Source organism: Schistocerca serialis, chromosome 4 (assembly GCF_023864345.2).
Source record: "Schistocerca serialis cubense isolate TAMUIC-IGC-003099 chromosome 4, iqSchSeri2.2, whole genome shotgun sequence".
In the NCBI taxonomy this organism is placed as follows: Eukaryota; Metazoa; Arthropoda; class Insecta; order Orthoptera; family Acrididae; genus Schistocerca; species Schistocerca serialis.
In genome coordinates, this window is record NC_064641.1 from 466538545 (window position 1) to 466566324 (window position 27780).

General features: G+C 40.5%; 1 protein-coding gene across 1 annotated transcript in view; it reads left to right on the forward strand.

The window, feature by feature from the left end:
- Nucleotides 1-27780, forward strand: part of LOC126474541 (serine/threonine-protein kinase 33-like) — a 116102-nt gene that overhangs the window by 50280 nt on the left and 38042 nt on the right. Inside the window, exon 3 of the mRNA XM_050102014.1 lies at nucleotides 2277-2381. Within this exon, the coding sequence (XP_049957971.1) occupies nucleotides 2277-2381 (105 nt within the window). The remainder of the gene's footprint in view (nucleotides 1-2276; nucleotides 2382-27780) is intronic.

Sequence of the window (27780 nt, forward strand, 5' to 3'; positions counted from 1 at the left end):
TCACACAAGAAATGTCAAACGCTTTCAGAATAAAAACTGATCATAGATAAAGTAAATGATTATCCTTACTGCTTTTCAGTGTAGCCCTGATTTACATCATAAATATTTTGCTAAAAGGAAACCCATCTCAAATCAAAATTAGTGCAAAACCCTCAGTAGAAATGAACTATATGGTTTTTGCTTGATTCAGCTATCTTAGCTCTTGACGTGGAAGCAGTTCGTGCCCAATCAATCAGCCTCCGTAAAAAACACCTTCAACATAGGATAACAATTATACTTTTAGGAAACTGAGATCAGGCTTAGCAAATCCCTGTGTATAATTAAAATCTTCATCAATAATTTAAAAATTGACATATCTCTACAGTTTAAATATCTTGGGAAAATAATCAAGCATAACTTAAAAAATGTGGATAAATAGAACAAAAAATGAAAAAAGCTCAATTTCTAACTACCTCAACTAATAATAAGAAATGTTTGTCGTTAGACATTTAGATCAAACAAAATAATACCATAACCCTCACAGAAACCACTTATTCTTGCGAACTATGGAAGAAGAACTAATCGGCTCCTCAAAACTGAACGAAGAATCATTAGAACTTACGTAAATAAATAAAAATCAGGGTGAAAGACTCTGGAGAATCGTTTGAAATGTAACTCTCTATCGAGAGATGAACCCAGCCTGAAAACAATGAAGAAGAAAAGAATCTCTTATTTCTTTCACGTCTTGAGACTGAAAGGAAAAAGGATTTTACAGCAGCTTGTGAGGAGAAATCTTAGAAAGAAGACAGTAGGACAATGTATGCAGGAAATCCAACAAGATCTTAAAACAGTTGGACTGTGTGTAGCAGAAGCAAAGAATAGAGGTTAAATTTGTACAACTCTAGTTTTGCATTGGTATCAGGATCGGCAACAAAATTTATTTATAAATAATTAGTTAAGGTTTCTGTGACAGATGCATATAATATTTTTTTGCTGGTGACTAGTTTCGAATAGTTTCTTTCATTTGGAAACCATTACCTACGACAAATAGAAAAAGTGTGAAAATGTTTAAATACGTACACAATTATATATATATAGGATGTCCCACTTAACTTTGCCACCTCATATATTTCCGAAATGACACAAAATGTGAAAAATGTAGTTGGCTAGGGATGCTCCTATGTCAACTACTCGCACAATGGGCGGAAATGTCAGATTCCCACAAGTAAACAAATATGACTTTCAACACAGAGTTACGTTGTTTTAAATAGCACATGAATGGTTTTTCTACTGAAATGAAAGCTAGACGTACAATTAGTGATGGCAGACGTAGTTTCACTTCTCTGAACCTCATACCTTCTCAAATACGTAGACTGTAATTAATGGAAACGATACCACAGCTTTTGCTGTAACGCTGTAATGCCGCAATGCGGGTGATCTGCACTGCCCCGATGCCTACAACAGGCAACACTTGGTCCATTCATTACGGCATAAACTGTGGCACGTATTTCAGAATATATGAGTCGTCATTAAGTGTATATTTAGTTTTCATTAAAAAAAAAAAAAAAAAAAAAAAAAAAAAAAAAAAAAAAAAAAAAAAGAAAGAAAGACGTACCACTTAAAAAAAAAAAGAACGTAACTTTGTACTGAAGGCGATGTTTGTTCACGTTTATGGATTGTGCATTCTTACCCATTGTGTGAGCCCCAGAGTAGATGCTTCCGTGACCAATTGCAGTTTTCACGTTTTGTTTCGTTTCGGTGTCAGAGTCAGGTGGGACACCATGTGTAGACAAATATATGTCTTATTTTTTGATACATAGTCGTGTGAACTCATTCTTCAGGCGATTTCAAGGTGCGCGCGCGCCCACACACACACACACACACACACAGTGGCACCCTACAGTGTAAATGCACGAATAAATTTTTCTCTTTCGCTGTTACTTACATTTTGAATGCTGACTGCTCTCCTTATCAATTTATCCTATGATAACGAGATGAAGAAATTTACTTTTCTTTTTTTGTTTTATTATGTTCTGGAACTAGAACTGATTCCATTTTTTAAAACACATTTTGAAAATTGTTCTCATGAAGCTTGCGCAGCTTGAGAGCAATGAAAATGACGATCACTATACGGAAAAGTAGCTTAGATTCAAGCGATGGCAGTTGCTTTACAATAATTTAATATTTTATTTCTTCCTTTTTTATTTTACATTTTATTTCTTGCCTTTCATAATTGCTATGTAGACTATTATCGTAAATTCACAGTGGCTAAAAAAAGCGCGTATCTTTCATTATAGGCCAAGTACCCTGGAATGAAGTTGGTGGATCGAGAAATTAGAATCTTGCGCCTCATTACGCATCCAAACATTATCCACTTGGAGAAGGTCTACGAATCGCCAAAGGTATTTATCAACCAAACCTAAATTTAAATTTCGTAATTGAGTAGTTACTGTAACAGCGATCCATACAGAAATTGAGCGACTGAATATATTCAGAAGTCCCTTTAACTTTGAATTTTCGTATCTCATAGATGCTTATGAATGATACTCAATTTTAAATAAGACAGTTAAAATCCCGAAATACTAATGCTATTGAGCATGCAGACAATGTTTCTTTCTTGTGACGTACGTCTCTCCGCAACAACACGATGACTGCCCGGAATGGTTCGAAAATAGAAATTATTGTGCAGTAATAAATGCAGTACACTTTTTTCTGTCGTTCCTCTTGGAAACATAATTAATAATATTCAACAGAGAAATATTTATCAATTAAGTCGTTGACTGATTTAGTACTGCGCAAAATGATACATAAAAGATTCTAAGAAGTGACTTAAATTTTAAGCATTTCTGTTTCTACCATTCAGCTAATAGAGGGTGTTCCTGTTTTGAACTGACAAATTACTTTTTCTTCATATTTAAATCAATGAACAGCGGCCACTTGCAGTCGGAGAAAAGGTCATCATTGCTTTCCCGGAGTTGGCGTGCCTATTTTTCCAATTACGCTGCTAATGTTTCGCTGGGGAGCCCTTACACATCCTCCTTCCAGTTTCGATCTCTCCCCATGTGATTTCCATATATTTCGTGCCCCGAAGAAAAACATTCGCGGCCGTCGATTTGCTTCGGAGAAAGAGGTGCAAGCCTGGGTACAATAGTGATTATGTAGGCAACCTCAAACATTTTTCCATGAAGGCATTGACCATTTTGTCTCACAGTAGGATAAACCTATTAACTTCTAAGGCGATTTTTATTTTTAAATAATAAACAGTTTACTTACTTTTTTCCATCTGTCTCATTTTCATTTAATTGCCCATATAGTTCTTAATTTTGTCATCACCCTGTTCATTTATGCTGAATGACCTTTCTACGTGGAAAGTGGAAACGGGAATGCACAGCACACATTCAGCGAGTGCCCTTAGTGCTTCATAGGCGATGTCGGCCATTAAGATAAAAGAAATAACATCAGAAGATGAATCTTCTGATTCATTACGAGCAACATATCTAAAAGAACACTAGTTTGATGTAAGAGCGAGAACTTTTTAAAGTACTAACGTGAAGCACTGTTCCTTACAGTCATTATCAGTAAATTCTTGAAATGCTTTTAAGTCTTCCTAATACGCACTTAGCTCTATCACTCACACAGCCTTGCTATTCAACCGTTAGTCTGTTTCGTTATTCATACTTTTCACAAATTTCCTTACCTTTTCATGCTTTGTTTCTTGTGCTCCGTGAACAGCTCCGTAACTTTGTTGTGTCTGTTTGTAGTTTCTTAATTCTTTTAGTGTTTCATCTTCCGCACAGTGTCCGTTCCAATCGCAAAGGCAGTCGATGTATTTTAAATGTTCCAGACTTCTCTAAACAAGTGCAGGGGGCTGTGAAATTTTCAGTGATTGTTATTGCATTACTCTGCTTAAGTTCGAGACGGCATTTAATGTATTTTGCAAAATCAGTAAATCTACAATGAAATGGCCACTCATCATTCATAAGAAGATATCTTCTTCTAAAATTACTAAATTCGCACCATCCTTGTGTATATATCCACATGCTACCATAATCGACTTGTGGCTTAGGAGTATAGGCTGAAGTGTGCGATAGGTACTCAGTCCAGCTGAGTTTAACAGCTTCTTTTATTTTTTAGAAAAGTTCTCTTAGGTACACAGAAATTATGCAATATATTTTCTCCTTTAGGAGAAGCATGAAAAAATTTGTAAATGTTCTTAACAATATGTCACGTGCGTTTTATTTTAGGGCATTAATCCTAAAGTTGGAGGCAGCAGATGACAAAACGTGAGCTCTGCAGTAAATGTATGTCAGCTCCTGTCCCTTTTTCTCTAATAACTGAGGGCGGACCCCAATGACCAAACCACTAAAACTGGCAGCACCATAAAAGAGCATATTACTGATTTGCCGTAAGAAAGTTGTCGTTTCTTTAGTTGATTATCAATTGCTGTGAATATGCATTCAGCTGTAGTACTCTTCACATCAACCAGGCTTGAAAATCTTTGTTTCACCTCAAAAGACAGAGTCGGCGCAACATAATGAACTAGCAAAGACAGTTCGCTTCGGTTGGAAACACTTGTAAATTCGTCTGCCACTAGGGAAAAGCATTTATCACGGAGAATTGTTTTATATTGATTGTCTAATTCATCATCAACGCAATTTAATAATTCTGAAGCTGTGTACACTGATGAGCCAAAACATTATGACCACTTGATAAGAAGCTTGTTTATCCGTCTTTGGAAAGAAAGACATCACTGATTCTGCTGCGTTTCAGGGATCCGACAGTTTTTTGTAGGTTTGCGGATGTCTGTGGCATTACATGTCTACGCACAGGTCTTTTAATTCGCGTAAATAACGGGCCGCTGGTATGCATACGTGAGGACGGCGTCTGATAGCTACCCATATGGATTCCAAAGGATTTACATCAGGGGAATTTGGTCACCGAGACGTCAACACGTGTTCGCTATAATGCTCCACAAACCACTTTAATATGGTTCTGTATCTGAGACACGGAAAGCTATACTGCTGAAAGATGACGTAGACGTCTGGGATGACATCAAGCATCTAGGAATGCAGGTGGTTCCGAACGGTCAGCGTGTCTTCGATTACTACCACAGGTCCCATACGAGCACAGGAGAATGACCCCCATAGCATAGTACTGCTCTCACCATCCTACGTACGTGGCGCGCTGCGCGTTTCGAGCTGCCGTTCACCTCGATGACGGCGTTTGTGGAGACGACCATCGACATACTGTAGCAAAAATATGATTCACCGAAGAGCCGACACGTTCGACGGTCGACTCTCGATGATCCCGTGCCCACTACAATCGTAACTGACGATGTAGGGTCAACATGTGAACACGTAGGGCTGATCTGCTGCGACGCTCCATGTTCAACAATGTACGATGAACGATATGTTCCGAAATAATTGTGCATGTACCAGCATGATGCTCTTTCGGCGGAGGTGCCACGGATCACCATCTATCTTACTTTACAGAACAGACAAGCCTCCGAACCCCACGTCCTGTGAACAATCATGGACGTCCAGCCATTTAACACCTAGTGGTAGTTTCACTGTCCTTCTACCTCTTTCCGTAGATGTTCACGACAGTAGCACGTGAACATTCGACTAACTTCACCGCTTTCGAGGTACTCGTTCACAGGCACTGTGTAATAATAATCTGCCCTTTGTCACAGTCGCTTATCTCAGTGGATTTCCCCATTTGTAGCCCGTATCTTCTCTACGGTGATCCTCCGTCCGTGTCTGCTCCGCTTACATCTTCCCCAACCCTATGAGGTGTTCCACGTGCCAGAGTGGCCGCGCGGTTCTGGCACTGCAGTCTGGAACCGCGAGACCGCTACAGTCGCAGGTTCGAATCCTGCCTCGGGCATGGATGTGTGTGATGTCCTTAGGTTAGTTAGGTTTAACTAGTTCTAAGTTCTAGGGGACTAATGACCTCAGCAGTTGAGTCCCATAGTGCTCAGAGCCATTTTGTTCCACGTGCCAGAACTTTGAGCACAACAGTATGGGGTGTGAAGATCAAGCTACGTTTGGTAAGTGTGCTGTGTCCGGTCACCCTGTAAGAACTGCGTATAGTTTCCTTGAACTTTGTGTCAGTTCTTCTGTCTCGCAGTCCGCTTGGAAGAGAGAGTGTATGGTGTTCAAAGAAGAAAAATTCATGAATTGAAGGTGACTAAGCGCATATCCTACGCAGATGCGAAGAAGATGAACAAATCTCTTCAACCTGCAACCTGTTCAACATCGTTTGCTGCAGCACTAACGAAGAAACCTGCAACAGTTAGTGTTTCCACCGATATGTCACTTATGGATTATGATACCAAGAAACACTGTTGCAAATGCACCTGCACCTGCTGAAGCAACAATTCAGATGAAACTGTTATTGGTACCACGCGAATTCTACTGACAAGCAGTGCTTCAGCCCCTGTCTTAGTTGCCCCTCTGAAAGGGCCATTGCTGAAATCTTGTTTGCCTCAGCCTACATCGGTGTCATCAGATCTGATGGAGAAGACTAAGGCTCAGCGTATGCCAAGAAGACGGAATCAAGCGAATGGACGGTCGGATACAGAAACATTCCGAGGACGAAGACTCTGCTATGAGCTTCGAAACCAGCCTAACTGAACCCTCGAGTCCTCCCAAATGTCTGCCTTCTGAAGCGGTTCTCTTACACGCAGAAGAGCAAGAGGAAAACATAAATATCCCAAGTAAATAGCTCCTGTGCTTCAATGGTACCTTAATGGGCACAGAACACACAGGGAGGAGCTGAAACTGTTGGCACAAGGGAGGCCGCTGCGTTTCGTTTCTTCAGGAAACGCGTTTTGAATGCAGCGACAGACTTGTACACAGGAAATTCAGCCTCCATCGATAAGATGACCTCGGTGGAGACAGATTTAAAACTGGAGAGGCTGTTTTGTGAAGGACACTTACCACTCCACTTCTGCCCATCTCCAAACAGCTATTCAGGCAGTTGCTGCCTTAGTGCACACTCCTTTCGCCGTTACAATTTTTAATGTTAATGCATATAATGTGCTATGAGAATCTAAACCATCCAGCCCCAGGGTCGAGTTGTCGAAAGCTGCATTATGTCATCAGAGTTACGCCTTCTTAAATCTGGTGGTAGCATGCATTTTAGCATTGCCATAGCGTCATTCTCGGCCGTAGACCTTGCTTTCTATCGTCCTACCTTTATAATCGCTGCCCACTGGGAAGCGGTCGATGACTTGCATTCAGGTGACACTTTCCTATCTGGATCCATATCTCACGTAGAGTTGACCCTGAAAGGAAAAAACGGCAGTGGATGCACGGCAGAGCAAACGGGACACTGTACAGCCAATTTCGTTTTTTTGAAAACCGAGATAATGTCCAAGACTGGGTGGATTGCCTTACTATTGTGATCCACCGTGCTGCTGATGCATATATCCTAAAGTCCTAAGGCAGATTTCAGAAGCGACATATTCCTTGGCGCAACGGTGACTGCCGTTCCACAGTTAAGGTTAGATGCATAGCTTTGCGACGGTTAGAATGCCAACTGTCAGCTATGAACTTTGGAGCCTTTTGGGTAGCGAGGGCAAAGGCATGAAGTGCAATCAAGGAGAGCATGAAGAGGTCTTGACAAATGTTTCCGTAGTCGATAAATAGTTCGAGTAGCTGTTGAAAGGTATGTGAAGCCATAAGGAGGATATCTGGCAAATGTCTCAGCGTCTGTAACTCGTGTGTACTGAGGCAAGGATGTGTCCAGTTTATGCCTGAGGACACCGCACAGGCAATGGATTGTACTTCAGTTTGGTCATTGGCACTGGAAATCTGGATCCAGATTTCCGCTGCCATAGAGAGTTAATGGAGTGATGTGGTCTGGATTTCCATCCACCAGCACCAAGGACTACAACTGCCGCTTCTCTATGTGGGAGTTTGAGTGTGCATTGTCTCGGGTCAAGGAGACTGCACCAGGTGGAGATCGAATCCCATACAAGAAGTTACAGTGTCTCACACGGGATGCAGAGTAAATCTTCCTGTCCCTTTTTGATAAAGTTTGGTTAACTGGCGATTTTCCTGATTCGTCGAAGGAGGCGCACATTACCCAGCAGTTACTGTTGCATTGCACGCACAAGCTGCATATGAAAGACGCTATAACACAGGATCAACCACCGTCTGACTTGGGTCCTAGGATCGCGGTATCTACTTAGTCGCTCCCAGTGTGGGTTTCAGATGTATCGTTCAACCCTCGACAACCTCGCCATGCTGGAGGCGGAAATACAAGTCTTTCCTAATTAGACTGCACTTGATTGGCATTTTCTCCGATCCTGAGATGACCTACGACACTACTTGGAAGCATCATATCCTGGGGCAGCTTCACTAATGACGCTTCTGATGACAACTACGAGTCTTCGTGTGGTCCTTCATTTCCGGATGTTGTTTTCCGCATTGTGTCGATTATGCTCATTCTGAGCGATTCGAGCAAGAGAATAATGCCCCTCAAGGATCTGCTTTAAGTGTGGCTCTGTTTGATTTTGCTGTTCAATAGTACGAGGGTCACTCCAAAAGAAATGCACACTATTTTTTTTAATCCATCTTTTATTCTACATGTTTGAAAGTTTTACAGTGTGTAGATACATCATTTAGGAACAATATTTTCATTTCTCAACATAATTTCCATCCCTCTCAACTGCCTTACGCCATTTTGGAACCAGTGTCTGTATACCTGCACGGTAAAATTCTGGACCAACCTGTTGGAGCCACTGTTTGGCAGTGTGCACAAGGGAGTCATCATCTTCAAACCTTGTTCCACGAAGAGAGTCTTTCAGTTTCCCAAAGAGATGATAGTCACATGGAGCCAGGTCATGACTGTTAGGCGGGTGTTTCAGTGTTGTCCATCTGAATTTTGTGATCGCTTCCATGGTTTTTTGACTGACATGTGTCCATGCATTGTCGTGCAACAGCAAAACATCCTGCTTTTGCCGATGTGGTTGAACACCACTCAATCGATGTTGAAATTTCTTCAGTGTCGTCACATATCCATCAGAATTTATGGTGGTTCCACTTTTAACGAAATCGTCGCTATTTCGTTAAAGAAGAATAATAAATTTTATCTTTTGCTTTTAAGTTAATTTTCTTTCGTGCGAACTTTGTTGTAGAACCACTCTCTTATTTTCGTGTGGTAATAAAAATTTTTACTTTCTTAAGAATTACGTACATTTAAAGAAAAAATAATATTTACGTGAACTCATATGAACTGGTTAAGAATATTAGGTTGAGAACTGAGTCCTTTAAATCATTCGGCCTTGGCATACACTTTCCAGATGCAGTGGGTTTTTTGTTAAATATTTTTACTGAATTTTATCCCGGCACTAGCCATAGAACACAAGATTATCTCTATCAGGAGAAAATGTTTTAATTATTGCCAAGCCGACATTTATCACTGATCAAACCTACTTCACTATGCATTTGAGTTATTTTAAAGAACCAAACTGTTTAAATTTCAATGTTAACTAACACTAACCATCTGCCTACGAATGCACAATCGTATAATTAATTCAAATTTTATCAGCCACAGGATCACTGAAAAAGAAGAACAATTTCTTAATTCACTATTGATTTTTATGCATCTGTTCCCGATTTACGGGTTTGATAATTTTTTAAATATGCCGCCTCTGCTATTGTTGGTCGCGGCACAGCCCAGCAACACCGCTAAAAAATGCTGAAAAGTTCTTAAAGAAATTTTATAGATGACGTGGGCAAGCTAATTTACATAAATAATTCACACTTTTGATAAACTCTAATATATTTAGATCAAACAACAATACAACTCACATTAATTCGTAACGCATCGTCTAATGGCGGCTAAGTCCAGACAGAGACAAAAGAAGTCTACACATTCGTAAAAAACTCTTTCACAGTGTCCTACCGCAATGACTTCTGAACAGAGAAGACCAAAGAATACATAATGCATTGTGCTTAAATAGTATTGCTGACTATTAACATTTCTTTGCAAATTGACGATATTATTCTTTTCTGGCAACATTTTATATCTCTGCTATCGCAAATACTGACGCATTTTACAATCACATAATAAATACAGAAAAATTCCTATCCTAAATACAGAGAAATATTACAACAAAAAATATAAGGAGAATAACAAATGTCTTTTACACCACATTCAGTAATATTTTTGTTCAATAATTGCGATATATACAACTTGCCCAGAGCGGCGTATATGGTACAAATAAACTCTTGTTCTTTAATAACGTGAGTTTGCCAGGGAACGTTACATTGCCCCCTGGCAGCATTTGGCAAAGAGTTTTTACACTTTGACGCAATGGTGCCAGTAACGTTCTTTACACTTGTATATTTTACGGAATGGCTCTTTTATTTAGTCCCAGGGTTATATAAGTTCATGGCTCCCCCATTTGGGCGTAGGCAAACAGGAAACCTGGGCAAAACTGTGCCGGAGCCCAGCCATCCCAGTTGGTTCATGGTCAATATTGTCTCTTTAGCAGTTATTCATTTGAATTAAATTAGCAGTTCGTCACAAACGGTTACACAATTACACAATATCACAGTCACATACAGTTCAACGGGAGTTTTTGTGCGTGACACTATTATTCTTGTGATACACTACAAGGTCACTTGTCCTAGGATATATCACTTACAGACATACATAGTAAATGTTCAATGTTTATCGAAATGAAGTCATTGACATGTTATTCAGTTTATGTGAACATAAAAAAAATCAATAATGCTGTATTTGGTGAGCGGTGCGGAGTGATTGTTGAGCGGCGCTCGGCGCGGCGCGCTGACTCCGTGTAGGTCACCGCCCCCGGCGTTGACAACTACGGCGCGGAGGGGCGTGGCTGTCTGTCTGGTCTGCTACGGGCTGCTGCGGCCGCTGCATAGCTGATGTAGCCGGATGCGCGTTGGATATCCGCTCGCCCGTGCGACGTCTTCTTGCAGTGCTCCAGGAAACATGCAACAAGTTCAGAAACAGTGTACTATCCTTATAGGCATTTTTCCTGCTGTGGGAAAGAACGCACACAGTTAGTGGCAGTTATTACTCAGTAGGCCTTCACTAGTCTGGTTTGCACAATGTTTCGTTGTCACAGTAACACGTTTCATGGGCATACAATATTTTTCACCATGTCATGACTTGTCATTAGTCACACGCAAGTTTTCACCTTAGGACAAAATGTATCTCTGTAGTCAATGTGCTTTCCTAGCGTCCCTTGACACACAAAGAGTTAAAGTTTGACACTAATTTGATCCACCGTCCGTTATCGGTTCACTGTTCGTGTCGTGCTAGTTCCTTGTCCACTTGCACACACGGCGATGATACAGTTTTTTTTTTTTTACTTATACTCAACTATTCCGTGACGTATTGCTGCAGGTTTAACAGTCACTGTCTGTCTCTGCCGCACAATACTGCACTTTTGTTTAAGTTCCTTTATTTTTATTTACAATGTCCGCTGTACAATTTTTTTTGTAACAGCACATTCGTAACTCTTTACCAAGGTGTGATATTTGCGTACATGGTAACAAAATATTAAAAATTCGTATTAGTTTGCCCAAAGTCATCTATATTCGTGTTCGAGTAGATTTTATTTGTGCATTCCAGCCGGATTCAGGCATATTGTTCAATAACTCCTTTGAACTCATGTCACACTTTACTATCAACGTCCTACGTAACTACAGTGTAGTCTCTGTAGGCAAAAATTGACTTGGACTGTATCTGGCTAGCTCTTTTTTACTGTTTGAATCTGCACATGCTTCAATTGAAGCTTCTTTGTGCGTAACTTTGCATTACATAAATTTGCAACAAGTTTGCCTCCCGTGGTGCCCTCGGGTCACTACTGGGTGCATTATTTTCTCTAATAACATTGGTTGGATAATAAAGTTCTCAGGGCCTCATATTATTGATATTATTCTGGGTTCGAATCTGTCAATCTGACAACTACACATATATACATACATACACATAATAGAAAAGATTGTGCCAAGAAATATTTCAAATTTGGGCACATAGAAAATTATGTAGTACACTAACTAATCATTACTAAAATGTTCTTTTTGATTGAACTCTGTCACAGCTTAACACTACAAATAATTGCACTAATCAGATTATCTGTGCAAACATTTAGAGCATGTTCTAGATAACACAAATTAAAAGGGTACGTAACACAAATATCCATACACATGAGAAAGTCAATCATATTCTTATAACTAAACACTTCTACACTAGTACATTATCTCTAAAGATCACACATCATTAATGTTCATTATTTACAAAAGAATGGTGTCCACATATGACTATTAGTCTTTTACTGTAGGAATGCTTTTACATCCTTACACGGATACAGTCCCCGTACTCTCCCTGAGTGGGGATCTGCTAAGAGATAGCTACACTCATGTGGCACACTTACTACTCTAAAAGGTCCCTTGTACACCAATTGCCACTTGCTATTCTGTTTCAAGGATGCCGAGGACTTAGGATGATTGCGTAAGAGTACCAAGTCCCCAACACTAAATTTTTGGTTATTCGTCACATGTCGATTATATTTTTCTTTCCTTTTCTGAGCGCATCTGGTAAGGTTGCACCCTGCCTTTCTTATCTTCTGTGCTTATATGCAATGTATAACCTGAAAAATTTATTTAACTCTCCAAATGTTCGTAAAAAAACTTTTTCCTTCTTGGGCCAAGGAATGGAGTATGAGGCTCGACAGTAAGTTTTGTGAGGCTTCACCTCGATATTGTACTGATATCCCTCAACAATTCCTGATCGTTCTGAAAATACATCTGCATAATTAGATAATAACTGTACCAAATCCTGCTGTTGCATAGAGTTCAAATTTTCGGACTGTGATACTTTGTTCACAAGTGCGTCCACATTTGCTTTTAATTGATCACCTTGTACGTCAGGATAATAGAGATTCTGTCCTAGACAATGATTGTCTAAATGTAGTATCGACTGATTCCTACACTTTATGTTAATAGCATTACAATTAGGTACAGGTACCTCTTCAGATCTGAGCATGGACAATTCTATTCTCCTACCAGCATTCATCAAGCTTAATTTTCCCCGAGAAAGGTCGATTATTGCGTCCCTTTCTCTTAAAAAAATCTACCCCCAAAATGCAGGCTACTTTTAAACCCTTTACTACCAGGAATGAGCACGCTATGGCTTCATCCCCTAAATACATCTCTACCCGCACTTGGAGTTTAATTATTTGTCGCTGTGCACTTATGGCTCCAGTGACTTTACAATTATTCACGGGAAAAGTCAGCATACGCCTTTCCTTCCCCAGTACTTTGAATAAGTCCATACTCATAACACTGACAGTAGCACCTGTATCTACGACCGCTTGCACATCAATATTATTAATTTTGACCCCTATTATCGTTTGTACTTTGTCTTTGTGCTCCTTTATGCACGTGGATGGTTCAGTTATTAATTCATCTCCCATCTGTACCCCGTCATTATACCTAAGGATACAGATGTTGTTCGGTGTTTTGTTCTGTGTCGGGCTGCTCTCACTCCAAACCTCAGCCGACGATGGAGAGCGTATCTCGGCTGCATCTAGTTTGTTGAATTATTGCTAGTGGATGGGCGTGGCTGCTCTGTGTCACTGACCTCCACTATGTGCACGTTGTGTTGCGTCGGCCGCCACGGTTGCGCAATTGGCGCATTTTGTGGTGGCGGTCGGTTATTGTCATATCTATCACTGTTTTGCCAGTCCGGACTGGGCCTCTGGTTCTGCGGCCAAGTTCGGTTTGCATCATTATAAGTATTAGTGTTGCTCGGCCCCCTGGCATTTTTCCATCTACTATTGCTTGGTGGGCCTGTTTCATACCGGTCATCGAACCTCCTTTTCCGGTCATTATTCACCGGTGGACTATTGCCGTTCCGGTCTCTACCTCTATTTCCGTTTTGTGCATACTCTTGTCTCCTATTATTACCTCCGCCGTTTCCATTACTTGGTGGAGGCGTGTTATTTCTACCATTTCTATAACCATTTCCGTTACTTCTAGCCTGTTCAGAGGCTGCCTTAACGTCCTCCTGAATCAGGTCAATTGAGTCCAGAACAGACAAGAAATGTTCCATATCATTTTCGGGCACGTGTATAAGTTTTTCCTTTACATGTATCGGCAAGTGTGATTTCAAAAGCCTGATCAAATCCCGGGATGAAATCTGTTCGTCCCAGTAACGGGTCTTATTAATGTACTTCTCGAAATATTTTCGCAAATTGCCTAGTCGTGGAGAATACGGCTCTGGATTATATACCTCCTTCCGTAATCTCTCCTGGATACATGTTGACCAATATTTGGCCAAGAATGCTTTTTCAAATTGCTCATACGTATCACAACTGTCAGCTGCTTCGGTTGCCCATAATGCAGCATCTCCTTGTATGTAAGACCTAACGAACTGTATTTTCTGGGTATGACTCCAAACGCTAGGCAAAATGTTTCTAAATCCCTTGATAAACACTACAGGGTGAACAGATTTCTTCTCCGTTGTAAAGATCTGAAACTGTCGGTTCCTAATCAAGCTTTCTTCAATCACTACTTTGGAATGACATTTATTTGTTTCGCTTACACTTGTTGCCTGTTCTGTCTCGCTGTCGCAATTTTTTACTGCAGTATTTATATGCTTATCATTGTTGGACCTGGCTGGCGTGACATACGCCTGTGCCTCGTCATGCCGCAAGCTAAGCTCCATCTCGGCGAGACGACGGTCCACACTCCGCTGCCACAGCGGAATGTCTTTGTGCACTATCTTTTTTAGATCCTGCACATCCGCACTTGAGCCCACATCTCTGGCCTCAATTGCGGCGTGCACTTTCTGATCTATTTCTTTTATGACTTCATTTTCTACTTTGTGCACTTGTTCGATCACTTTGTCCTTAATTACTTGAGTTGTGTTAATTTCCAATTGCTCGACTCTGTTAGTCAGGACACTAATTTCCTCTACGATATTGGCGTTAGCCACTTGAATACTGTCTACTCTTTCGCTTAATTCATGCACTGTTTTGGGTATGGTTTCATATTTTTGTTTCAAACTAACAAGCTCACTTTGCATAACTTCTAAAGTTTGCATCAACTGCAAGTCCCTCTCATGCAGGCGTCGGTCACGCTCTGCTTGTTTAGCATCACGTTCTTTATCACGCTCTGCTTGTTTAGCATCACGTTCTTTATCGCGTTCTGCTTGTTTGCATGCAAATTCAGCTACCAATCTCTGGTCACGCTCTGCTTGCATATGTACAAATTCAGCTTGGAAATTGAGCATGCGCTCGAACATAACTCTTAATGATTGCACTTCTGACATCACACCACTCTCTGGTCCGTGTCCAGTGCTTGCGGATGGCACAGTATTTCCGCTATCAACTGAATCACTGGGTGGCAGTGGCAACATTTCTTGTCCTTCTGCCCCCAGATTCTCACATTGTACTTCCTGAACTACGTCACTAACATTACTTTGTGTCCCACTTTCCAACTCGGTATCACTACTTACTGACTGTTGCTCATTATCCATGTTGATATCTTTCTGACTACGCAATCTAACCATAGTAAACAAAAGAAATAAAATCTGAACTAAATATCCTAACACTCAGGTTTCACTGACATAATCACACAAGAAATGGACATTAACTAATACACAGTTACTATATACTACAATGACTAACTACCTAAATGTCCTGTTATTTTAAAACAAAGTACTAACAACAAGCACACCACTAATGATCCGAGAACACTGCACTGAGGCTACTTTACTACCCACAGGACAACTACACTGTAGCTTTACCTTTTGGTGATCTATCTTGGGTGCAGCTGCCCCCTGATATTGTGGTAGGTAATTAATTTTTCGAAATATTGAGCTCTCTTCTTCAGCTTGCCTCTGGGTACATAGTGTTCTCATGCAAAAAATCATACACAGGTATTACCACACAATATTGGTTATGCAATACATACAAAAATTATTAAATGTTCTGCAACAGAGTTCGACTATATTAATTCCCTAGTTATCTCACGGGTATTTAGTGGCCACTGCATATTCGAGCCCCACGTTGGGCGCCAATTTAACGAAATCGTCGCTATTTCGTTAAAGAAGAATAATAAATTTTATCTTTTGCTTTTAAGTTAATTTTCTTTCGTGCGAACTTTGTTGTAGAACCACTCTCTTATTTTCGTGTGGTAATAAAAATTTTTACTTTCTTAAGAATTACGTACATTTAAAGAAAAAATAATATTTACGTGAACTCATATGAACTGGTTAAGAATATTAGGTTGAGAATTGAGTCCTTTAAATCATTCGGCCTTGGCATACACTTTCCAGATGCAGTGGGTTTTTTGTTAAATATTTTCACTGAATTTTATCCCGGCACTAGCCATAGAACACAAGATTATCTCTATCAGCAGAAAATGTTTTAATTATTGCCAAGCCGACATTTATCACTGATCAAACCTACTTCACTATGCATTTGAGTTATTTTAAAGAACCAAACTGTTTAAATTTCAATGTTAACTAACATTAACCATCTGCCTACGAATGCACAAACGTATAATTAATTCAAATTTTATCAGCCACAGGATCATTGAAAAAGAAGAACAATTTCTTAATTCACTATTGATTTTTATGCATCTGTTCCCGATTTACGGGTTTGATAATTTTTTAAATATGCCGCCTCTGCTATTGTTGGTCGCGGCACAGCCCAGCAACACCGCTAAAAATGCTGAAAAATTCTTAAAGAAATTTTATAGATGACGTGGGCAAGCTAATTTACATAAATAATTCACACTTTTGATAAACTCTAATATATTTAGATCAAACAACAATACAACTCACATTAATTCGTAACGCATCGTCTAATGGCGGCTAAGTCCAGACAGAGACAAAAGAAGTCTACACATTCGTAAAAAACTCTTTCACAGTGTCCTACCGCAATGACTTCTGAACAGAGAAGACCAAAGAATACATAATGCATTGTGCTTAAATAGTATTGCTGACTATTAACATTTCTTTGCAAATTGACGATATTATTCTTTTCTGGCAACATTTTATATCTCTGCTATCGCAAATACTGATACATTTTACAATCACATAATAAATACAGAAAAATTCCTATCCTAAATACAGAGAAATATTACAACAAAAAATATAAGGAGAATAACAAATGTCTTTTACACCACATTCAGTAATATTTTTGTTCAATAATTACGATATATACAACTTGCCCAGAGCAGCGTATATGGTACAAATAAACTCTTGTTCTTTAATAACGTGAGTTTGCCAGGGAACGTTACACACTTGGCATGATGTCCACAAGCAAGAGTCATTCGGAATTGAAAAACACCGTACCCATAACTTTTCCAGCAGAAGGTGTGGTTTTGAATTTTTTTTTCTTGGGTGAGTTTGCATGATGCCACTCCATTGATTGCCTCTTCGTCTCTGGTGAAAAATGATGGAGCTATGTTTCATCACCTGTCACAATTCTTCAAAGAAATTCATCTCCACCATTCTTGTACTGTTCCAAAAGTTCGCTGCATACCGTTTTTCTTGTTTCTTTGCGAGCCACCTGGCACAAACCTTTTTTAACGCTAACACTTTCAGTATTCTGCAAACACTTCCTTCCCCTATCCCAATTCGTTCACTGTGATGCGTCTGTCAGCAGTCACCAATTCGTTAACTCTCTGCACATTGTTTGGAGTGTGTGCAGTACGAGGCCTGCCGCTGCGAGGACAATCCTCAATATTGCCGTGCCTGCTGTCATCACATAACGTGCTTGCCTACCGACTAACTGTACTGCGATCGACAGCAGGATCTCCATACACATTTTTCAACCTCTTGTGGATGTTTCCCACTGTCTCGTTTTCACAGCACAGGAATTCTATGGCAGCACTTCTCACGTTGCTTCTGACGAACGTCAAGTATAGCAGCCATCTTGAAGACATGCTGTGACGGCGCCACTCACGGGAACAGGTTGAACTAAGTCTGAAATCAAACGGGAAGGATGTATCTACACACTGAAAAACTTTCACACATGCAGAATGAAAACTGTATTTTTACAAAAATAGTGTGCATTTATTTTGGAGTGACCCTCGTATTACGTCCACAGTGAAGTCTTTTGTTTGATGTTTATTATTTGTGGACTACTTTGCCATATTTTACTTCTTCTCTGAACCTTCAACTAAAGCACGTCAGTTGCAAATAACGCTACCACGGTTGGAGATGTGGGCTGATAGCACATGTTTTAAATTTTCTTCAGAGAAATGTGTTTGTGTTAATTTTAATCGTTCCTGTCGCCTATTAACCTGCCTAGTCTTAAAATGTGAGACACTGTTCTCAATTTTAAAAGTTCCGTGTGGCTTCAGGGTCTTACATTTGATGAGTGACTCACATGGTTACCACATCGTAAGTATATTGAGGTCAGGGGTTGAAAGGCATTGAATAATTTAAAATGTCTCAGCTACAGTCGCGGGAAGCAGGCCGAACATGTTGCTCCAATTTTACGAGTACAAGGCGTTTCCACGATCCCTCCTTGACTGTGGATGTACGGTTCATGGCTTCATTAGGCCGTCTTAAGGTTATCGATGCTGTTTACCTTGAGGGGATTCAGTTGGCGACGGGAACATATAGTGAAAGTCCGACCTCCAGGCTCTGTGCTGACGAACCACCGCTCGTCATCCACCGACAAATCTTTGTTGTGCGTCATATATGCAGCCCTACTCTCCACTCCCTCGATCCCCTGCATTCCATACCGTTTCTCGCCTTCCAGTGGAGCGACTATTCAGAAATAGGCCGCGAGAAACGAAGCCATTCGGAATCTACGTGCGGCAGAATTTAGGGGCTCTTAATGCGGACCATATTTCTGTGCTTCATCGAGGTTGGAGTCGTTCACTGGCGTTACTAACAAGGAGACCCAGAATTATTTTAGATTTATGAGTGTACAAATAGAATTTTACTCCAGGCTATATTTTTAATATGATATTTTACACAGTTTTGCCCGAGCACTGTGGCTGTGTGGTCGTTTACGCTGATGAGTCTAAGCTGCCAAATTCCATTGGCTGCACTAAGTTATTTCCAGAATGGGTTCTGAAGATTCACTTACCTGGTACATTCACAATGTGTGACGCTGGATTATATCGATCTGGACGGTGCTGGAGCAGAAACTGTGTCTTCCTGCTACGAAACACCTCATCCGCACAGTCTCCCAAACTGCTCTCCAAGCTATCCTTCACATGTATCCAGCACAAAAGTGTCTTCAGCTGATCAACGACACGTTTTGCCACTTACAACGGCAAGGCAATGGGGTGTCATTTTGCTGGGTACTAGGACACGTGAGCATTCATGGTAGTGAAGATTGCACAGCTAAGAAAGCGTGCTTGGAAAATATGACTTCTGACTGTACAGCCCTGTACAAGCGGTTACGTTGAGCGTTGAGGCAGAGGGTCATGCGTATGTGGGAGGAGGAATGTTTAGCGTTGAGGAACAACAATCTGCGGTCGGTTAAACCGTCGACACACCCGTAGCAATTCTCCTGTTTGCCACTGCGGCCTTCAAATAGGGCACTGTCCTGTGACGCATGGATTCCTCCTCTGGCAGGAGAATCCACCAATATGCAGTACTTGCCATATACAGGTATCTGTGCACCTCATTTTAACCGAATGTGTTTAACCTCATGAGAGCTACAACAAACTTAACCAACTGACCTGCCCTCTATTTTAGGTGTCCATTAATCGAATGTGGTCCGTGTTTTAAGACTTTGTGTGATGTCTGGTCTTCTGACTGACATCTTAGGTAGAATATTTTAATGTGTTTCTAGGTTCCTTCATCTTTTACTTTCCAGTTGTGTTGTGTACATAGTTCCGCGTAGTGCGTACACAACTTTCCCACTAGAGTGCGCCCCGCTAAGCACAACAGCGCAGGCGCAGCGCTCGTCCGTCTCCGCACTACGAGCTGGCGCTGTCATAGAGATGGACCAAATTCTGCTTCCGCCGATCCGCGTATTAATATGTAACGCAGCCAATGAGATTGCTACTAACGTAGAGCCTTTTCTCCTCGCGGATCACCCTCTCGCAGTGATACATGAACGCGCGAGGTATTAAAACGAGTGTACAGACCTCCGATTAGTCAGTCTGCATTTGTCTGCACCAGTCTTTACCAGTCTATAGTCAAGTTTCAGTCTGCGCCTAATAAGATTATCATATTCCTGTACGTAGCCATGAAGATAAATGAATAGACACGTTGTCAAGTATCAGAGATATGTGAGAATAAGATTAACGTACCAAGACCAAAGGAACTTCAGATTGTCAATTGTAATTAGCATCCAGAACCAAGTTAAGTTATTTTTATGCTTGTTATTATTTTAATAAATGTGTGTGAAAATTAATCAAGTTCTGTTTAAAGTTGGTCACCGTCAATCTGCTACTCTAAGCGTGCAAGTGGCATTTCTATCATCTGACCTAAAGGCAGAAGATAAACACGCCACGATAAGACCACGAGACATATAGCTGACACTCGCCTACTTCGTTAGAGCGACTAGTCAAATAATCTGATGGTGTGTGTACCGAAGGTCTTACAGTACGCACACCACAAGTTGCTTAACCAGAAACAGTTCCCCATTACACTACTTTAGAAGTTATGTAGTCATGGTCTCTGTATTTTAATCACATACTGCCTTGAAGCGCAAATCTTTTGGTGTTCTGTGTGGAAGAGCGAGTGTGAGTGAGGGGGAGTGTCACAGAGTGCTGCTCAACCTAAGCGGTTTTCATCAGTAGTGTCAATATACATGTTATGAGCATTTTAATAGGTAATGCAGAAAGTTTAGACGCGCTGTAAAGTGTGAGAAATCTCACCTGTAATACGAGAAATGACAAATAATGTTATTTAGCAGCAGAAAAATTTCCCAATAGGCGAATATGCTCCTGTTTAAAAGAGACTGACTGAAATTTGGGGTACTAGCTACCTCATTCTACCTTTCTCAGCACCTTTCAAAAATATTCCAAATTAATTTTGGCATTCGAACATATTCACGCTGTTTTCAACATGCAACGCACCTCTCACTCTTATTAGTTCCCTTAATTGTAACTCGCTCACACCCACTGTCCCATCACTGTTAAGTCGCTCATACCCATCCTACTTACCCATTCTCATTCGCTCATTGAATCCAACTCATTCTCAGTATAATGTTGTGTCTCTCGAACTGTCACTGTCTCCTGTCTCACAGCCACAATCTCCTTCGTTTTGTCCTACTACTACTGTCCTCTCTCACAGTCACTGTCTCCCTCTTGCTATCTCTTACTGTAAACTATCTAATTCATTCCTTCACATTGCTGCTATTTCTTCTCTCTGTCGCTATCTCTCTCTCTCTCTCTCTCTCTCTCTCTCTCTCTCTCTCTTTCTCGTTGTCATTGTCATAGACATAAACTGCCAGCAGCCATAAAAAATTTGGTTTTGAGATAAAACACAGTTTAAACAGAGATTGGAAGACTTTTTGGCAGGTAACACCTTCTACTCTTTAGGTGAATGTCTTAACAGGAACTGTTAGACCAGCTTAAGTAAAAATTTCGTTTACATATCAGTTCTGACATCACTTGGTTGTAAGTCAAGATTAAATGTTTTGTGTATGATAAATTTATTAAAAGGACTTAGCTATATTTCATCCTGACAGCGTATTTATTCAGTAAATGTTATCAGTTCCAGTTTATGGTAATGTATTCACATATTTTGATAGTCTCCTGCCATATTCCACACCCACGAGAATCATTACAGTTTTGGGTCTATGGAGCGAGGATTGAATCTAATGTAATCTCGTTATCACTGATTCTCACCAACTTCTTCTTCTCTTAATTCCTCTCCCAATGGCACTGTCTCCTTCACTCGTTTCACAGCACTGTTCTGTCAGTGTTAACTATGTTTCACTGCCACTGTGTCTCTCTCTTTATATCCCTCTCTTTATCTCACACTATCATTGTCTCCTTCGATCTTTTCCATACCAAAACCACTGCCTACTGTTTTCCGGTATCCATTACTTGCTGCGCGGTGTAGCCACGCTGTCTGCTGCGGCGCCTTGTCAACGTTCGAGCGGCTCCCCCCGCCGGGGGTTCCAACCCCCCCCCCCCATCGGGAATGGGTGTGTGTGTTGTCCTTAGCGTAAGTTAGTTTAAGTTAGAGTAAGTAGGGTGTAAGCCTTGAGACCGATGACCTCAGCAGTTTGGTCCCATAGAAACTTACCACAAATTTCTAAAAAATATACTACTATTCCGTCTCTTTCCCAGTGTCACTGTCTCCTCTTCTCTCAGCATAAAAAAGCGCAAATATGTTCACATGCTAAAATTTTTGGGAAAATTTTTTCAGTTGCTCAGGAAGGTAGAATGAGGCAGTTTGTATCCCACTTTTGCGTCAGAGTCTTCTAAACAGGAACATGTTTGCCTTTTTTGTTCCGATAGGAGCATTTTTCCGCTGGTTACCTTCTTGTCTCTGCCACAGCAGGGCATGACACTCATATAGAAAGAACTTTATAGATCTGTAAAATTTTGATAGTTTCTTTGTGTGAAACTGAAACAACGCAGAACTAATTTTACGCCTCAGACCGGATTTTACGGGCTTAAAATTTTTATATGTTCTTCAGTACTGCTAATGAGGTTCCCTCATCCCTTCTGATGATAATGGAGACACTTCACAGCATATTTCTCCTTACTACATTTTTGCTCAGACCAGCTTTTATGTGCGTATTTTGCGTGTACAGTTAAGGTAACTTAGAACCTCTGTAAATCGTAAACGGATGAAGATATAGAGAAAGTTTTCTAGTTTTTTTGAATTCTGACTCTCAGAAACACATAATAAAAATTTTAGTCATTTGTTGTGAGTAACCGTCTTGGAGCCCGCGGTTTAGTTTTGGTACGAAAAATTGTAGAAAACGTTTTAGGGTGTGGGTGTATTCTATATTTATGGAAACGGAAGCAAAGAACTTCTAGATAAATGCGTAGAAAATGTGGGGTAAAAATTCGCTGCTGTTGTTTATTATATTTCAACTCATACAGGACTTTACAAGCGTATTTTAGGTGCAAAAGTAGGGTCACTTTGAACCTCTGTAACTCGATAACGGATAAAGGCATGAAGAAAATCTTCAAAAGTGTTCGAAATCGGGATCTTAGAAATATATTGTAAAAAGTTCAGCTCTTTTGCTGTGCATACCCGTCTTGTAATCTGTGGCTCGGTTTTGGTACAGAACAATAAAAAGTAAATCTATAACCCTTTTCTTGGTGTTGCCTGAGGAACCGCCCATGAAATAAATAATGGTGCCTCCATAAGCCCCTTCACGCCCACCGTAGATCATATCAAATACAAAAAGAACCAACCGATTCGCTGCAATTTTCTAAGCAGGAGGAAGGGCACAATATTCATACTTTGGCCCTGTACTGTAGGACAGTGACACTAAGACAATCCTTCTGTTTGATATATGAATGGTCTCTAGTCCAAAGGCTACCCAAAACACTTGATTCTATCTTTTGATCACCAATAGAACCCCAGGTGTGAGCCCCGGATGAATCAAGGTTTTTATGCGCGGAGTTTTGGAACGCATTACGTGGCACATCCTGTCGCATGCGTACCCGTTTTCGAGATATCGACTCTGTCATTCTTTTTCCAGATGTTACACAACTTATTGTTACGGTCTTTGGTAGCCTCACATGAGTGTGTGTAAACAGTACGTGTCGTTTTGCAATTATTGTTATACCGTAGTAAAACATCTTATTCCTCCCTAAAATCGAATACCTTCTTTATTTTTTGAGGTCGTTTGGACATTTTTGATCACAGTCTAGACTGGGCTACATTGTAACTTGGTCTTTTATATTAATACTGGCCTCTGATTGGACGAGAGGAGACAGGGGTGGTACAATGTGCAGAGTGTGTGCGCCATTTTACGTTAATAATATGCTTTCAGAAGAGCTTACATAATTTTTTGCTGTGTATCTGGCATTTTCTAAAATTATGCTCTAAATGTTCAAAATAGGGGGTTTATAACGCATACAGTGGGTATGTTTCCATCATGTTTCAGTTTTTAATACTACGTAGTGATTGGCTGGAGATAGGGAGGGGGAGAGGAGAGAGTGATGTGACTTGATGTGCACGTCAGAAATAATGTAATTTGACACAATTTCTGCGCATCATTGTAATAACGTGCTCTGACTAGTTGGGGTTTTAAATTTTCCACTAACCCTATTGGGTTATTTTACTTAAATTTGAATTTTTAATACTGCTCTATGACTGCGCTGGAAATAGGAGAAGGGAGAGAGGGCTTTTAATTTCCCATCAACACAACTGGGGTACTTCCATGATTCTAGATTTTTTTAAATTTACCTATTTTTTTATTGATTGATTGACTAATTGATTTTATTGCTTGGTGACACTTTGAGCTCACGGTATTTGATGACATACTGCATGAACTGCAGGATCACATGCTGATCCTCTTGACAGACAGTGGATCAGGTAGTCGGTATCCCTACTACTAAGCCTAAAGCTCAGCGCATTAAAAAATTCTCCAATTTGACAATTTTGGGACAGTAAATTCATCATAGTGCTCTTAAGTGACCATCCCATTATTCATATAAAGTTATTATTATAAACTGTCGAATTCCTAAATTTGCATTTGCAATGAGAATTTGAACATGTTTCTTTCGAAGGATACTTCAGTTCCTTTGCCACTGCTACAAATGTCTCCGTAAAACAGATTAATTTATTAACAAAACAAGAATGAGGATAATCCTTATTCTAACAATCTAATTAAAATCATACAATTAAATTTTCCTCGAGACATTTAAGTCTTATCTTGTCTAAGATAATGGTGGAAGCTGAACAAATGAATTAAAATTCTGGCTGAATCCAGGACTTGAACCTAGCTCTCCTTACTTAGTAGGTAGGAATGCTGACCATTACGTCACAACAGCACTATGACCAACATTGCAGCACGGACTACACAGGTACAGTGCCTTCCTCCACAAAAACTTAATTTCATATGTTCAGCTTATTTTCCCCATAAACTGTCAGTATTGCCGGGGCTCCCCGGAACTGCAATAACACCCCAGCTTTGGACGTAATGGGGAAATCCTGTACCTCCCCATTACGTCCAACACTGTGATGCGTTCTTTTCGTGAAAGACTATTGAGATAACGTAGATAGCCGACATCTGAAGCTGACTGCAGAACGATTCTACAGCCACCAAAGTACATTTCAGGTAAAGAACAGGAAGATAAGAGAAACTAGTGTCGCCGGAAGCACATAGACTGACGTTTTTGTCTCGGTTTGCTTAAGAGTGGAACGGGAAAGGAAATGACTAGTAGCAGTACAGGGTACCATCCGCCTCGCACTATACAGTGGCTCGCGGAGTATGTATGTAGCTGCAGATGTAGGTGTAGAATATTACCGTACCATGAGTGCAATATTTCATGACTGCAGAAAAAGTGTGGGAAGACTGACACTATAAATTATCTTAAACGACACGTTAAAAAAAACCCAAATCTACTTTCATAGTATTACAGATTTAGTAAAAGCATTTGACAATGTTGAATGGAATATAGTAGTTGAGAAAGAAGCGAGACTGGGTTGTAGCCTATAACCCATGTTATTAAATCGGCAAATTTAGCAAATAGGAAAGAAAACTAAATACACGTTCAGAAAGGAAATTAAAATTCAGCTAAAGAAAATTAGAACTTCAAGGTTTGACAGTGCCATTGTAATTTTATCGGAGACGGCAAAGAACTTGCGAGGCCATTATTCAGAATGGATAGCGCCTTAAAAAAACGTCGTCAGATAATACTGACAAAAGCAAACAACAGCAAACGAATATGATCGAATTAAACCACACGATCCTTAGAAGAGAACTGAAGCTTTATGTGAAATGTGGTGCTACAGAGAAATTCTGAAAGTTAGATGGGCTAGAAAAGAGGACGCCACCTTCGTTGGTGATAGCGCACTGGCAAATTACAATTACGTTGCGCTTTAATACGCATGTAGTATTTTAAATCTCCGGTGCCTATTTGATGTAAAATAAAATCCGTGGAAGGTGCTGGAGCGCCGTTCCCACCGAAATTAAGCAGCAGATATAGTTAACATTAATTATAGAGATGAACGGACTTGCGTTAGATACTCTAGCATGGAGAGCTGCGGTAAACAAGTCTTGTGACTGAAGACCACACTAACATAATTACACTCTTGCACAGAATGTTGTGGTCTTCAGGCTGAAGACTGGTTTGGTGCAGTTCTCCACGCTAGTCCATTCTGAGCAAGCCTCTTTATCTCTGCGTTGCATGTAAGAACAGAATGGATCAGTCAGGAGAGCTCAGTGACACTGAACGTGAGCTAGTGATTGTATGTCATCTGAGTAACAAGTCCATCAGGGACTGTTGAACTCTGTTACAGATGTCCAAATCCATTATTGGTGATATGATTGTGGAGTGGAAACGCGAAGGAACAACCACAGCTAAACCAAGAGCAAGCAGACCTCATGTATTGACGAACGGGCACCGTCGAGCATTGCGAATGGTCATTGTAAAAAATCGCAAGAAATCAGCGGAAGGAATCACCCGTTGGTTCTGAAGTGCTGCCAGTTTTCCAGCTAGCACAGTGACTGTGCGTAGGGAGCTAAAAAAAAAAGGCGGTACAATGGTCGAGCAACTCCTCATAATCCACACATTTTTGTAGTCAGTGCTAAGTGAAGCTTGGGTGGTGTAAAGACCGAAGATGGAATACCTTTGGGATAAGTTAGAACGTCGATTTCGCTCCTCATGCCAGCGTCCAACATTACTAACTTCCCTGGTTCCGCCTTAAGAAAGAATGGGCCACAATTCCCCCACAAATATTCAGAAACATCATTGAAAGTGACCCGAGCAGAGTTCAGTCTGTCAACGGCGAAGAGTGAGTTCAATCTGTCAAAGGCGAAGGGTGGATGCAGTCCACTAATAGCTGTCCAGATACTTCTGATTAGATGATGATCTAAGTGTCTTGGAGGATACAAGTGTAAGCCATCTACATCTACATCCAAATGGATACTCTGCAAATCACATTTAAGCGCCTGGCAGCGGGTTCATCGAACCACCTTCACAATTCTCTCTTATTCCAATCTCGTATAGCGCGCGGAAAGAATGAACAGCTATATCTTTCCGCACGAGCTCTAATTTCCCTTTTTTTATCACAGTGATCTATGTAGGTCGGCGTCAACAAAATATTTTCGCATTCGAAGGAGAAAGTTGGTGATTGTAATTTCGTGAGAAGATTCCTTCGCAACGAAAAACGCCTTTCTTTTAATGATGTCCAGCCCGAATCCTGTATCATTTCTGTGACACTTTCTCCCATATTTCACGATAATACAAAACTTTTTCGATGCACTCTGTCAGTCCTATCTGGTAAGGATCCCACACCGCGCAACAGTATTCTAAAAGAGGACGGACAAGCGTAGTGCAGGCAGTCTCCTTAGTAGGTCTCTTACATTTTCTAAGTGTCCTGCTAATAAAACGCAGTCTTTGGTTAGCCTTCTCCACAACATTTTCTATCTGTTCCTTACAATTTAAGTTTTTCGTAATTGTAATTCGTGCATATTTAGTTTACGGCCTTTACATTTGACTGATTTATCGTGTAACCGGAGTTTAACGGATTCCTTTTAGCATTTATGTGGATACACTCACACTTTTCGTTACTTAAGGTCAACTGCCAATTTTCACGCCATTCAGATATCTTTTCTAAATCGTTTTGCAATTTGTTTTGATCTTCTGATGACTTTACGACAGCGTCATCTGCAAACAACCTAAG